Raw genomic sequence first — 15,616 nt, 5'->3', positions numbered from 1 at the left:
AAGTTTTTAACTACATGATGAGTATTATTTTTATCAAAAATCCTCTAGGTCCAAATAATAAATCCGTTTAATCCTGAAAAAAAAAATCATTTTTGTACTGCATTTGCAACATACAATTTGTTTTTATTACAATAACCCAGCGTATGCGATTATAATACCTTAGACATGGAGCTTACCTCACTCTTACAAAGAAGTAACTAATGATAAATTTTAAAAGAAAATTTGGTTATCTTCAATAAGGCACTTACTGAAAGTCCAGGCAATAGGGGGTATATTCTCACATAAACTTATGATTTTGTTTTATTTGTAAAAATAAAGCTTGAAGAAAGAATCGTTTTGTGAACTTGGAAATTTTTGTCCATTGCTGTACTGACTCGGATTTTTGGAAAGCCTTTCCATATTCACTTTGATTAATTGTCTCATTACTACTATGGTGACCAACATTTTTCAATATTCCATGGAAAAGTTGGAAACATGGAGAGATAACTACTATTATGGTTTTGGTAGAACTTCGCATCCATTGAACATGAATTTCAGCATAACCGCAATGAAGAACAGGAGACACAATCCTACATATGAGAAGGCCTTCTACTCTAAACCCTCCGCTTTTTATGCCAAGCTTTTGACACATTTTAGACGTTTATCAAGTTCCATGTAATGAATTACGTGAACTATAGTTTTTAGAGCATGGGTTAAAGCTGAAGGTAGCCCCCCCCCATACATAGGCTACTTTCAGTTTCTTTTAAGTTTTATTGTTACTCATGACTCTCATTTGAAAAATAACCTTTATTTTCTTTTATTTATGTTTATTTATGATATTATATTCATTGTTATCCAAAATTTAATGTTGGGTGCCAACATCCCTCTTCTGCATAGTTTTTAGTGCTAAAATTTAACTTTTCTTTAACAGTGCTTTAAGAATAAGAGTTGATATAGGTGTATTTGCTTTCATGTAGGATTTCCCAAAATATGAGAGACCCTGTCACCTTGTAAAACCTTTCGTCTTTGTGCAATATTTTATCATTATGCCTTGATATTTAAAACTGATTTTGCCTATTAAAAATTACCATATCTACAGTCTCCTAGTATCCATATTGCATAATTCCTTCAAAATAAGAAAGGTGTAGGATTGAAATAAAGGGCCTATAAAGATTATTAGTTTTTTGTTGGCTGTACATGTATGTTTGTAGTTTACCAGTGGTAGGATGACCTTCGAAACTGGGATACAATGAGACTTTAGTTAGATCTAAACTGAGGGTCCATAGCTCTGCAGCACATTGTTGCTCCTAAGTTGTTGCTCTGCACAACAATGTGGAAATTGGTTCATTTTTATAGAATAATCTCTTTTATATTTAATAAGGGCACTGGAACTTTAAATTTCCATTTGAATGAGTCATCTTCACATATTCTGTAACCTCTCGTTTGATGCAATCAACCTGGAAAAGCAAAGATAAACGAAAAAAACAAACACGTAAACGCTCATCCATGACCATCCTGCTCAGGAAAAAGACAGAATTTTGCGTTTTTGTTGATAAAGGCTTGAAAATTTTGCGCTAGGGCTCCCAGACATTTGAACTTTCTGATTAGATTCTTGTCAAGATCCGTTTTGGGATGGTTTCCGTCTTTCTAAGATTATCCAAATTTTCTTTTGCTTAACCTTTGATACAACTACTACTAACAACTTACTGTAGCACCGAGGCGCCTGAGGCCAACACAGCTACCCACGCTCCTCCTCAATCGCAATCTATTCAAAGCCTCCCTCTTTATACCCTCCCAATAAGTTGGGTACATGTAAAATCAGTAAATGTTACATAATTGCCGTAAGCTGAAAATTTTTAATTCTTATGACGTATCTCGTTTTTAGAGTTTCCGTTTCTGTTGACAAGGGCTGCTGTTTACCTGCTATTCGTTACCATGTACGAAATACCTCCTAATTACTTCCTGTGCCTCCAATTGCACCTCTCAAGTGCATTTTAAGGGCATTATTTTCCTGTTTCCAAAGGAAAGGGGCTCCCAGGACTAATTTCAGTGTGGTGGATATCCAACCCACCCTTTTCATCCTGCATGCAAGTATATTTATGCTCATATTGTGGCTACACGGTATCCTGTTACAGGAAAATCTTCTGTGACCGTTTCCTCTTTGGATTGTACCTGTGTATATCTATGTTTTCCATTGAATATCTGATCAGTTAAATAAACAAAGGTTTTGCTCAAAAAAATTTCTATAACGATTTTGATATAACTTTCTGTGCTAAATTGTTTTTTTTCTTCTCTTTTTTAAAGTCCTATCCACTTCTTAGATTATGTTAACATTCATAAAAGAACAAAAAGAGTTTTATTTAAATCAAACAAATACAACAACCGCCAGAGGTAAAACTTGTGATCCTTGCAAAAATAACACAAATTTTCGATTCACTTGCAACTAGACAGCTTAATAAGTAAAGAAATAAGTACAATATATAATAAATAAATGATAAGAACATTAATGATGCGAAAGAAAAGAAATCAACTTCCTCAAAAAAAAAAAAACCATTAATCGATCGCTGCTAAGCACCCCCCCCCCCCAAAAAAAAAGTATCAGTAAAGTACTTAAATTTTGAACGACTCCTAAAGCTAGCTGCATTTTCTCAACTTCTAACTCACTTGTTAAACTATTGTAATATCCTGGTTCAACATGACAAATAGAGAAAAAAAGATCTCTGACTTGGAGCATGAGGGCTTCGAACCTAGAATGCTGTTCTAGTTAATGTTTGTGGAGGACATTTTACTGAAAGACTGTTACATAATAATGTACGCTGGCATTTAAGCATAAATAAAGCCAAGTAAAATTCTATCCCATGCAAAGGAAGAATATTGTGTTTAACATAATATTGTGCGGATGTGTTCAAATCGTCAATTAACAGGGAGTGTTCCAACAAACGATGGCGCACCATATGGGATACCACAGAACATATCTCGTGCCTCAAATACTTCACTATCACCACAAAAAAATTCTGATGGCAGAATTTTGCCTTAAAACCTGCATAGTTTTCCAAAGGAAAACTTGAGTGGAAAAGTTTGAGTGGTCCAAATGCCCTTCCCATGCCATAAGCAACGAAAATAGGGTCTAAAAAATGTCTTCTTGATACACCCCTGAAAATTCTTGATTCCTTGATCTACTATGAATTGAACATGCGCCACCTAACTTCTTCATCAAGCACCTGAAACTTTTTTTTATTCATCTTTACTCTTCTGACTTCGTCATAAGAATTTCTGTACGTATTGTTTTATATATTGTGTTTTGCAGCTTTTTTTGTTGTAAAATTTGGATTCTTCAGTTTTAAACAGAAAAAAGAATTTTAATTGCTTAGGAAGGGTCTTAATGTAAACTTTTGCAGCATATTCAAGGATAGAAGCTAATTTTTTATGGCACCAATAATTTTTTAATAACAGTTTTTTTTTTATATCTTCTGCTTGATGCCTAATTCGAATTATCATGCAAATTTAAACAAGCATGTAAATGGGGGAAGGGTTCAATTGTGCCCCTCCCCTTTCTAAAAATCTCTAGATTGTCGTAATGTTTCTGATAATGCTACATTTAAAAAAAAAATTCATTTTTTGCTAATTCATCCCCCCCCCCTCCCAAAAAATGCATATAAATCTTATCTGTTATAAGTAAATTTACGAAAACAAGTTTTAAGAGTTTTTACTTTTATTTTTGGACTTAAACAATCTCTTTTGTTCCAGAAATGTTATATATGTGAATCTGCAGGCAGAGAGTCTAAAGCTCAATCTGGTGCATGTATGCAATGCAATCGGAGTGGTTGCAATAGAAGTTTTCACGTAACCTGTGGACAGATGGAAGGTTTGTTATGTGAGGAAGCTGGTAATCATGGTGATAATGTGAAGTACAACGGATATTGCAATCATCACCTGTCAAAAGTGGTAAATCTTATTTTTCAAAATTTAGTTTCCCATAAAATCATAAGTCAACTTCAATTGACAAATATTTGTCTGTCAACATTAATGGGAATACTTGGGCATGGTCTCATTGGTGATAGATCAACAGATCCCTAAAACAACATTTTAGCAGTGTCCATCAGGAGGAAGGAACAATGGCGGTTATGAATTCCCTCCATCTTGATCGTACTAGCCAAGCTTCTGCACTCTTAGAACGTACCTGCAGCTATATTAGAACGATGCATAAAAAACATTAGAGCAAAAATAACAACTAAAAAAATGGGATTTTAGGTCAGAGGAAGTCACAGGAGAAGATACATTGCGGCTATTTCAGGGCCTCTACAACTGAATACAAGCCGTCAAAATGGCATTTTTTTTGTAAGATTTCTTCCGAGTGCAGCATCATTAAACATCTTCAAAATGACGAAACAACTCTAGGGTCGTGTCTGTCAATAAATCAACACAAAAAACAGAGTCCATGAATACGAGTTGATATTGAAGGTTTGGAATTGCTAATAGTGTTTGCAAGCGTATGGTTGAATCAAGAGAGAAATAGTTTTGTTGACAGCACTAGAAACCCATACCTTCAAAAAAAAATAGCTGACAATTTTTTTTTTTTGAAAAATCTCCATTGCTTGCGTTAAACAAATGTTGATTTATGTTAAATTGTCTGAACTAGTTTGCATTGAAAACTGGTTATATTCCTTATTGTGGGAATCGGAGTCTTCTCATCTTATATTATATACCGTTTTTTTCTTTTTTATTTATTGCTTTTCTTTATACCAATTACTTATGCAAATTTGGGATTTTCAAAAAGAAGTTAATTCATTTGTTTGAAATTGCGAACTTCGAGGAGTTGTTTCTACCTGTTGTCTACAAAAATTAATATTTCAACAAAGTAGTATTTTGTCCACTGTCTATTTTTTGTAGTATTGTCCACTTTTTTTACGCTTTGCAAGCAGTTGCTAAACATTTTTCAAACATGATTTGTGCAATTTCTACTAAATTACTTGTGTAAGTATACTAGAGAGGTCTTTGCCGATCTACATGTTTCAACGTTGAAAATGGATTTTAATAATCCTCAAATGATCTTTTGTTTATGTTCTTTGTTGTTTTCAACAAAATAGCTAATTGAGCAATCAACCTTACATTCCACAATGTATTTTTATAACATGCTGAAAACGGTGCCAAGAAGTTAAATATGATTTGAAGTATGTTTTTCAAAGCAACGCTCCTTACTACAAGATAATTAATTACAAATTTCAATGCTTTAACTTGTTTGTATATCCTATACTTAATTGAAGAGATGGCGCAGTTCTGAAATAAGACTGTAAATTGGAACTATATATGCATGTCATTTCTGTCGTGTTGTTTGATGTCACGAATTAATTGGAGTCCAACTAGTGGCGAACACCTATACAAGTCTATTCTATATTGTTCGTGATGTACTTTTTAGTTAAATAATGAGAGATTTGTTTAATGGGAGACATTTGAGCAATTAAAAAAAGAAATAATATTGACTAATTCAATAATTAGACTAGCTAAGGAGATTATCGCACAAGATGCATATAAAAGAACGAAAATCGCAGCGTATAAACTCTTGTGAAGACCAGAAGAAATACTCCTCCCCCCCAAAAAAAAAAAAATGTTTCAACGCAACCCCCTAGTCGTAAAACAAAACAGAATTTGATTGGAAACCAAAGTACTCTGCAGGAACATTGACCTCAACTACCGATTTTATAACCCCACCTGATGTGGCGCCTGTTAATAGGTAAATGTCAACTTCGTAATAATATAGCCTTTGTAAGACGGTTGTAAGGATACAACCGTCACATATGATGGCTGCAAAAGATGAAAATTGAAAGAATATAAAAAAAACCTCATCAGTAGGGAGTAATTGCAGCCTTGAAAAAAGAAACACTTGTAATCTCGCGTGATTTGCTGACTGTTACAGACACTTACCAATTTTATAAAGTAAGGAGATGTGTCATAGTTGCTTTCCTCTGTGAAATTTATTTGATTATATACAACCCTCATTTCCATTAACCATTTAATTTTGCCTAATTATTTTTCTGTTTAGTTGTAATTTGAAAAAAGTTCTGATTATTGTTACTTGGGTTTGTATGCATTCTATACTAGTCTGTATATCCTGTAATTAATTGAAGGAACAATGTAACTCTGAAATAAGATAAGACCTTTTCTTTGGAATAAGATTCAGGGGAAAATTTGCTGCTGTAACATTGCTGATGTCCCGGGTTAGCTTCATGAAAAAGTGATCTTATTCAATTTTTAATGTTCGTGTTTGTTATTTAGAACTGACGTAGTGACGAATACATATACTAGCTTATTCTAAATGCTTTAAAAATTTTGGCACCACTTCGCACGATGGGAGTTTTAGCAGTGTTTTGTGCTTTAGAAATTCTGACAGTCATTATTGGGTCGGAAACTTTGGGAATTTCCGCAAAGAATAGTATAGACATTGATCATTATGTGGGTGCTAAACTATTATGGATCATTTATTTGAGTCTTTTTCCCAAAATAATATGTTTTTTTCTTTTTTTTTCTTAAAATAATTGTTTTTTTCTTCTTTTTGCTTTTTCTAGAAACGAAGCCACAATGTAAAATTTATACCTCCTTTTAAGCCTGTACTTCATAGATCTTCAAGTCCTGAATCATCACCAGGGAAAGGGAGTCCGGCACAATTTGGTTTGACGGTAGTAAAAGATAAGAAGAGAAAAAGTATCAAAAGACCCTCATCGGCAGGGAGTGTAGGGAGTAGTAGCAGCCTTGGAAAAGTAAGTAAATGTAAAATAATTGATATAAATTTGGGTTTAGTTAAATGCTTATGCAATGGAAACTCTTGGTAATAGTAGTATTTAAGACAATATTTTAGGGGTAGCATTAGGATTTTTGGCTTTGGGTCGCCTTGCTTTAAAAGAATTAAAAAAAAAAAAACTAAAAGGATTACAATTTGTTTCTTTTTTTACTGCAAAGACATGGCCTGCCTAATTCATTATGAAACATTTATGACGATGTTTCTGGAAAATCTTGTAATTCTATTTTGTTTTGCGTTGCATGGAAAAAAAGTTCTAAGAAATGTATTCTTGAAAAAAAAAAAAAAAAAAAATCAGTTACGCTTTGGAACGTTTTCAGAATGCTTTGTACTAGGAATATGTAATGCTTCCAGTAACCTACCTACCTACTTCATTCTTAAATATTTATGGCAATGTTTCTGGAGAAGTCTTGTAATTTTATTTTGTTTTGCGCTGCATGGAAAAAAAGTTCTAAGAAATGCATTTAAAAAAAAAAAATAATTCAGTTACGCTTTGGAACTTTTTCAGAATGCTTTGCACTAGGAATAGGCCCCGGCACCGCGCCGATAAGGGAAGGCTGGCGGCGGTGGGGCCAAAAATAGCAGCGGTGGCGCGCCACCGGCGCGATCAATATTAACCGCAAATATTAATGTTTTCATCAGTCTTTCTTAAATCTCAGCTTGAATTTGGAATAGATTCGGGCCTATTCATGAGTTGAAAACTTCGCAAGTCGCTGGCTGGACACTGTCTTCTTCGTTATTCATCAAGAGAAGTAGAAATCGGGTAGAAATGAAATGGCTGTGGCTTTTCAGAACCCTTGCATAATAGTTGAAATAATAGATTCGCCGTGGCATTCAATAAGATCCAAGGAATCTAATTAACAGGGAGTACACACAAAAGCCAAATCAGGCCAGTAGCCTATGAGAAGTTCAAAAATACCCAAGACAATGAAAAAGTCCCAATGGGTGGGGGGGCTGGGTCTATCAAAATATTTCTATGGTTTCCCAGGGAATTTGATATTATTTTCTTCCGTCTCCGCTTTAAATGAAAAAAAAATAATTAGTTTTTTGGCATCCCTGCTTTCAATTAAAAAAATTGATGCATTTTCATTTAAAAATAATAGCCCCCCCCCCCCTATGGGCAATAACAAACAATTTTTTATGAAACATATTTTTGGTGTCACTTCCGTTTAAGTCTTCAATTCCTCAAACTTTTGACTAGGCTGCAGCTAATCTTGTATAAGTTGAAGGTTGTTTTTTTTTTTGGGGGGGGGGGGTGAATTTTCCGAAAGAAAATTGTATTTTCTTTAATCTCAGGCGTTCAATAACTTTGTATTAAACATTAAGAAAATGTATCTGAAAATAGCAAAAGAAAACAAAATTCTATCAAATTCTACAAACTTAGGATTCAGCTGTCCCAACAATCTGTTGACTATCAATTTCAAAATCCAACTGAACCTGTATAGTGTATGCGTTTCATACAACTTAAGAATAAAATTCTTGGCTACGAATGATGTAAGAATCTTCTAGTAATTGGGAAACTGCATTTGAAATGGTTTAATCTCATCAAAAAGTTCGTGGTAACGACCTGTAAGTAAGGAGTGAGCCGGCTCAATAGTAACAGACACTCTAAAAAATGAATGTCAATTTTGATACCAATAGATACATAAAAAAATCGGATTTTTATGCTGATTTCAAATACCCCCCCCAAAACCCCCCCCCCCCCCAAATTTTTGGGGGGGGTGCCGGGGGTGTTTTTTTAAGGGAAGAATCTTCCTTTGGGAGGGAAATTTCTGATAAGTGAATATTCTACGGGAAATGTTACACTTGGGGGTTTTGACAGAATTACTTTACGAAATTCTTTTTAATTGTCTTACATTCTCTTTGCCAAATTTTTTATATGGAGATGTTCCGGGGGAATTATCCGGTGGCTTTTTTCCGCGCGTTTGGTTTTTTGGGAAATAATATCCACGGAAGGGGGATCTCTGGAATGATCGAGAAATCGATTAGAGATTAGTCTTACTCCAATGAAAAAATGCTAACGAGAATTTTTCAGGGTGTATCGTCCACAAGCAATTTTACAGAGATGGGAGATTATCAGCGAGGATTGAACTGTCTGGAGGGAATTTGACGAAGGGAGGGGGTATACTCGTAGTTTGGTCGCGTTTCCACGGAGGAGTTTTCCGTGAGGGGGAGGGGTATATTTCATAGAGATTGAGCCTGATTTACCGGCATTATTTGCAAAACGAACAGAAATTATGCCATATATGAAGGATTTGCCCTCCTCAATACCCTATTCTTTACGCTAAAGTTTGACTGTTTACTAAAATTGAAACACAGGGGCTGTTTAATTAGAATAGTAAGCTTTTTTAAAAGGGCTAATAGCTTTAGCGTAAAGAGCAAGGTATTGAGGAGGGGGCAACCTTTCATATCCGTAATAAATCTGCAAAATTAATATGGAAATTGTGTTTTAATTTTTCATGCACGGTGAGCCAAAATCGAACCTGTATTAGTTAAAAAACGTTTAGGAATTAAATAAAAAACAAGTTTTTTTAACTGAAAGTAAGGAGCGACATTAAAACTTAAAACGAACAGCAATTATTCCGTATATAATAGGTGCTGTCCCTTTCTCAAAGGCTAGCTCTTTACGCTAAAGTTTGACTCTTTTTCACCACTCTATTATAAAAAACTTTAGCGTAAAGAGCGAGGCGTTGAGGAGGGGACAACCTCTTTCATTTACTGAATAATTGCTGTTCGTTTTAAGTTTTAATGTTGCTCCTTACTTTCAGATAAAAAAACTTGTTTTTTTTATTTTATTTCATAAAGACGATACTTATGTCAACATATGAAGAACCGTGTATATTGCAATTGTATCTGTCTGGTTTATATGCAAAGTAACACAAGAGACGAAAATTAACGAACAAGAGAGTAGTGAAGAATTATAGTATACAAAGTAATATTTGGCAGGGATAGTTACTAGTGATAAACCACTAGGGGTGGCACCGTGATTGGGTGATTTTCGGGGATTCGGGGAACCATATTTTTTTTTCGGGGTGACACATAGATTTTTGGGGAAATCCCCGATAATTCGGGGATAGTGCCAGCCCTGCTTGATTCCTAATCAGGAAAATCGAAATACTTAACCACACGAGAAAAAAAAGCTCCGACTTTGCGGTTGACGCAATAAAGAATTGCCGCAAAATTAATTCAAAGTCAGCCGAACGCCGCCGCCTCTACCGGCGGTGGCGCGCGTATAGTGCGCCTGTGGCGTTGCGACAATTTGGTGGCGGTCAACCGGGCCTTTCGTTGGCGGAGTTCGGTCGATGCGTCGGCGTGACGCCGGGGTCTAACTAGGAATATCTAGTGCTTCAAGTAACCTACCTACCTGCTTCATTCTTAAATATTTATGGCGATGTTTCTGGAGAAGTCTTGTAACTCTATTTTGTGTTGCGTTGCATGTAAAAAAAAGTTATAAAAAATGCATTCTTAAAAAAAAAATTTAAATATGCTTCGGAACGTTTTCAGAATGCTTTGCACTAGGAATATCTAATGCTTCAAGTAATCAAAGTTTGTCTTTTTCTTTTTCGTTTTTTTTACTATTAAAATATACCGACTTCATTCTTTTGACATTTGTTGCGTTCTTGGAAGAATAATTCGGCAAAGATACTGTATCTTTTCAGAATTTTGGCTCTACGATTTTCATGTGCTTCAAGTAGCCAAATTTTGTTTGCTCCTTTTTGCCTCTTTTTCTACTATTCAAGATACACCGATTTTATTCTTTGATGTTTGTCACACTCTTAGAAAAATAATTCCACAAAACAGATTTAAAGAAATAAAGATCGAGAATGGGGGCTTCTAAAGGCCAACAAAAATAAGCGAATATTTCGGGAGGCCAACCGCCCTCTTTCTTCAGCACAATCAGAAATCAGCAGAAAATCTTCTCCCCCCCCCCAAAAAAAAAAACAAAAAATTTTACTATGGTTTTTGTTTCAGATTTTTTTTTTTTTTTTCTCTATCATATGCTTCAAGAAATCCGAATTCTTTTTCTATGTTTTTTTCTTTTTCTACTACCAATATCTACATGCAACTACTACTACTACTAACAACTCACTGCAGCACCAAGCTGCCTGAGGCCAACACAGCTACGCACGCTAATCACATCTTCTGTACCCAAAATTACCTTTTCACCTTCACTTATTCATAGTCTTAGCGACTTAGTACATCTTACATTAATTTTCAAACCTATTCTTGCACTTTGAACTCGCTAAATCTCTAAAAATTCATTCATTTTGCTAACATTTTAATTTGGGATGCTTAAATCATCTCTAGGGGTTTTACTTCTCCATTTGGTTCCGTGTTCTCCAATTGCCTTTGCTGTGCTCCCTGCGACTAAGTCCATCAAAATGATCCATATAAATGGGGATAGAACGCTACCCTACTTAACTACTGATTTAATATGACACCAGCTAATAACCTAATTTCCTATCTTAACCGCAACAATGGTATTCTTGCAGATAGCACTGATCACTTTAATGTATTTAACTGGTATATTATACAAGGACAGGACGTGCGCTAAAGCTCTTCTATTAGCGGAATCAAACGCTTGCTCATAATCTATATAACTAAGGACTTAAGGCGTTTGATGACTCAGACACCTCTCAATTATTGACATAAGAGTGGAACGACGCATCCTCTACCCTTCATAAAACTAAACTGTTCTTCTCTTAAAACTTTTATCACACCACCTTTAAGTCTAAAAGTATCATCATAAGTACTTTGCTTCCTACAGAAACCAGGCTAATGCCTCTATAATCACCACACTCACTCTTATCACCTTTCTTATGGTGGGGTTTAACTAGAGTTTTCCTAAAATCGCTTGGTACTTCTACTTTTCCAAAAAATCATTCATTTATATTTGTTATTTTTTTAGCTACTAATTTTATCAATTTCTTTGCTAAACTTGGGTTCAGTGGGTATTAATAAGCATTGCGTTATATAACAAATTCTATCAAACAGCAAACAGCAAATCTGAAAAGTGGCATATATTAATTGTTGATAACAGCAAGTTGATTGAAAGATGGTAGTTTTTAGGCCTTTGAGAGATTTCAAAAAGAATTTTGGTATTTTCTTTTAAACTAAACTCTGACCGAAGTATTTTATCCAGCGAAAAGAACTTTAGGAATTTATGGTGGCATTTCTGATTGAACCAATCACCATAACGTCTTTGTTTAATAAATAACGACAATAATTTAGAAATTAAAAAAAAAAAAAATTCCCATGGCCCGAAAGTGGCGCCACCGACTTTTACTAGCAATTTCTGTTTCGATTGAGAATGTCAGTGCATATCCTGCCCTTGGGCCTGAATCAGAAAAGAGATGGTACTACCTGTCCATCCTAAACTTAAATAGTACTCTCATTGCTAAAGAAATAGGGAGCTTTCCCTTTGCTTCTTTCTTGGTAGTGATATTAGAAAGGTGGCCCATGGCAAGAAATGATGGCACTATTGGTCCCAGCGCTACCATATATCAAATTTTCAAAACTTGAGGATTACTTGAATTATGAAACTTTGCAGCAAAGTCTCATAAATAGTCCCTGCTTAACAAATTTGAAGTGACTGTTAATACTTCTGATTTTCTTCTTCTTTTTTTTACTCATCCCCGTCAAGTCAGACAGATTCGTAATAATAAACTGTAAGTAATGAGCAACTCGCACTAGTAGTAGCCAAAACTCTTTAAAAATAGTGTTTTAATAACAACAAAAACGTCAAGATATTTGGCTGTTGATTCTAAATATGTGTAATTCATTAAGTCTAAAATTACCACCCAATAATTAAGAGCTTGAAAAAATTGCCCGACTTTCGAAAGAGGAGGAAAATACCCCGAAAGGACGAGTGATCCTGATGAGAATCACATCATCAAATTCAGTACATCAGAGAATTCTACTGCAGAGGTTTTAAGCCCCTATCTACAAAAATGCGAAATTTTGCATTTTTTCCGAAAAGGATGACTATAGATGTCGTTTATTTGCTTTTCTTCGGGGGGTTATTGTATCAAACTAATGGTCATAAAATATCAGAATAAGGCTCATTCGAACGGAAATTGAAAGCTCTAGTGCCTTTTTTAAGCAGACAAAAAAGATAATACAACAGCAAAATTGTGGCTGTCTCCATTCTGTGCAAGAAAGCCATAATTTTGGCTCAAAGAGAGCCAATAGGCTATATCAAGCGAAAAACCTGAGAGAGACAGTCGATTTTAAAATACTAAAAATGTCCTTTTTTGAGGTTTCCAGTTTCATGTATTGCACTGAGGAATTGCACTTCAGCAATTAAAAGGGCTGGGTGGTGGATCTTTGTGTAAGTAGGCGGGGGGGGGGGGGACCCTGAAACCAAAAAAATGTGCTTTTATGCACAAATATTCTAGATCTCTTGAGCCTTCAGGTAAATATAGAACGAAGTTTGAATTGAGGGGGATAGAAATTAAGCTCCATTCATTTCTGGAAATATTTTTTTTACTAAGACAGTATTACGGGTGCTGTGAGGTCGTAGTTCCTTTCTTATTGCAGAGAGCTGTTTTTCTTCGTAGCAAAACATATTACATTCATATGCTTACTGGTCCAAAATACGGACAGGTGGGGGCAACATGAGCAATAACAGGAAATATCCTGGGAGTGGAGGGAGTTCACCAGGAGCTTTGTTATCACGTAGATTTAAATGAAAATGTTTCTTATTTCTCGGTATGCTTACATTTTTTATGTCTTTTCTTCCGTGGATTTTGCCACCTGAACCCTTTGCCGATGTCAATTGAAAACATCCATGTAAAAAGACTTGTTAGAAGAACTCACTTTGAAAGCAGTGGAAATGCTAAACCCTTATAATTAGTTTCAAATATTTCAGACCTTCTTCCCCTTACAATAAATACTTGGAGGGATTTAATTTCTCAAGGATGATTTTTGTTCTCGTAGCATTGTTATACGAGTATTAAACTTGAACTAAAAAAAAAAAACAAAACAGAAGACTCTTGTTTTTAAGAGAGTTTTGATCAAAAAGCTCACAGTAGTAAACTAAGTAAACTACTTTAATGGAAATTGTCCCCCCCTCCCCCTCCTCTCAACCCACTGCTCTTTGCAATAAAGCTTAATTTTGTATCCTCAATGTTTTAAGAATAACTGTTCAAGCATAAGGACAAATGGAATATGGTGCAAAGCTTTTTTGCAATAAATCAAGCATGGAAAACTTTAATAATATGTATTTGCTCAAAGCAATAAAGTTTTTGGTTTGAATGTCTTGAAAGGTAACTTCTTAATAAACACCTAGAATTACCCATTAACTACATTTACTGCACTCATAAGTAGTTTCAGAATAGCACTAAAAACTTTAGCGTAAAGAAAGGGGGTAGGGGGTTAAGGTAAAAGCAGCCACCCACATATACGGAATAATTTTTGTTCGTGTAAAAAAATTAGATTTTTTTATTCTATTACCAAAGAAGAAACTAGTCAAAGCACTAAATCTCAGACGAATCAATCAAAAATTTTCAAGTCCTACTTTTGTTATACTATATATTAGTCTCCCCCTTCCCCCCGAGCAGCTTTGCCTTCTTGTACATTGGCCCAAGTCTATCCCTTGGTTTCCGTTGTGGACTCTATGGTTGTATTATGTGATTGGGAAATAAACTAGACCCTTGAAACATTTGACTCCCCCCCCCACTCCTACATCAACTTCAGGAAGGTATGGATGCTACAGCTTGAAGTTTAACGTGGAATAATCCAAGAATTTTTAATATATATATTATTGGAGTATTAAAGTGGACTCATAAGCCTTCCAATTACAAGAAAATTGAAATTTTTGTTTCTATGAGCCTTGCTTATGCTTTCGAATGGATAGCTCTATTTTAAATGCAAATTTGCCAACCCTCTTTGAAACCTGTAAATAGCTTTTTCGGAAAATTGATTGCTTATTACTCGAATCACATGTTTTGGCTATGTGGCCAAGAAAACCTCGGCGAAGTTGCATTTTATTCCTGAAAGTAGTATCCGTTTTATCTACCTATTTGCCTGCTGTAACGGTGCTTAATATGGGAAGATAAATGTTGTTTATAACAAAAGCAGTTTGGCTGCATCACCTGGGGCAGCAGTTACATCAATTTGGAAACTCTTCATGCTTGGAGCGTTGTGCTAAGTTTTTCACTGTTATTTCACAACATACTACATGAGCCGGTACGTTGGAACTTTGTAGATTCCAATGTTTACTTTTTCATATCATTGTATGAACTTAAACTTGTATGACTGGTTTGACATTGTATGAACAATGATATGACTCTTCATATTATTATATGAACTTTACCCATTGTTTACATATAGTATTAGTTATTGGGAAGTATACAGACGTTTTCAAGGGGGGATTTTTTCTAGTGGGGAGGGGGGTATGCGGGAGGATCTTTCCATGGAGAAATTTTTCATTTGGGCAGGGAATTTTCCTTAAGGGGGGGGCGCCGGGTTTCCCAACATTATTCAAAAAATGATCAGAAATTAGATAAAAAAAATAATTAAGTTTTATGAAATGAAAGTAAGGAGCAACATTAAAATTTAAAAGGAACAAAAATTATTACGTATATGAGGGGGTTCGCCCCCTCGTCAATACCTCGCTCTTTACGCTAAAGTATTTTTAAGTAATTTCAAAAGAGCTATTTATTCTAATTAAATGGCCTTTGTGATTCAGGGGTCATTCTTAAAGATTGGAACAAAATTCAAATTTTAGCGTAAAGAGCGAAGTATTGACAAAGGGGCAAATCCCCTTATATACGTAATAATTTCTGTTCCTTTTAAAGTTTTAATGTTGCTCCTTACTTTCAGTTGAAAAAACTTTTTATT

The 15,616-nt window shown here is 35.0% G+C and overlaps 1 protein-coding gene across 3 annotated transcripts in view; it reads left to right on the top strand.

The window, feature by feature from the left end:
• The window catches only part of Alh (coiled coil domain containing protein Alhambra), a 68,064-nt gene that overhangs the window by 22,508 nt on the left and 29,940 nt on the right, over positions 1 to 15,616 (top strand). Inside the window, exons 4-5 of one of the 3 annotated variants that reach the window (XM_089093013.1) lie at positions 3,727 to 3,924; positions 6,582 to 6,734. In XM_089093013.1, the coding sequence (XP_088949139.1) occupies positions 3,727 to 3,924; positions 6,582 to 6,734 (351 nt within the window). Of the gene's footprint in view, positions 1 to 3,726; positions 3,925 to 6,542; positions 6,735 to 15,616 lie in introns of all 3 variants that reach the window. The other 2 variants (XM_089093012.1, XM_089093014.1) reach the window with 2 other exon arrangements.

This window comes from Artemia sp. Qi Xiang Cuo, chromosome 8 (assembly GCF_049724085.1).
Source record: "Artemia sp. Qi Xiang Cuo chromosome 8, ASM4972408v1, whole genome shotgun sequence".
Taxonomy (NCBI): Eukaryota; Metazoa; Arthropoda; class Branchiopoda; order Anostraca; family Artemiidae; genus Artemia; species Artemia sp. Qi Xiang Cuo.
The sequence above is the reverse complement of the archived record's forward strand: the minus strand, read 5'-3'. Positions and strand labels throughout refer to the sequence as shown.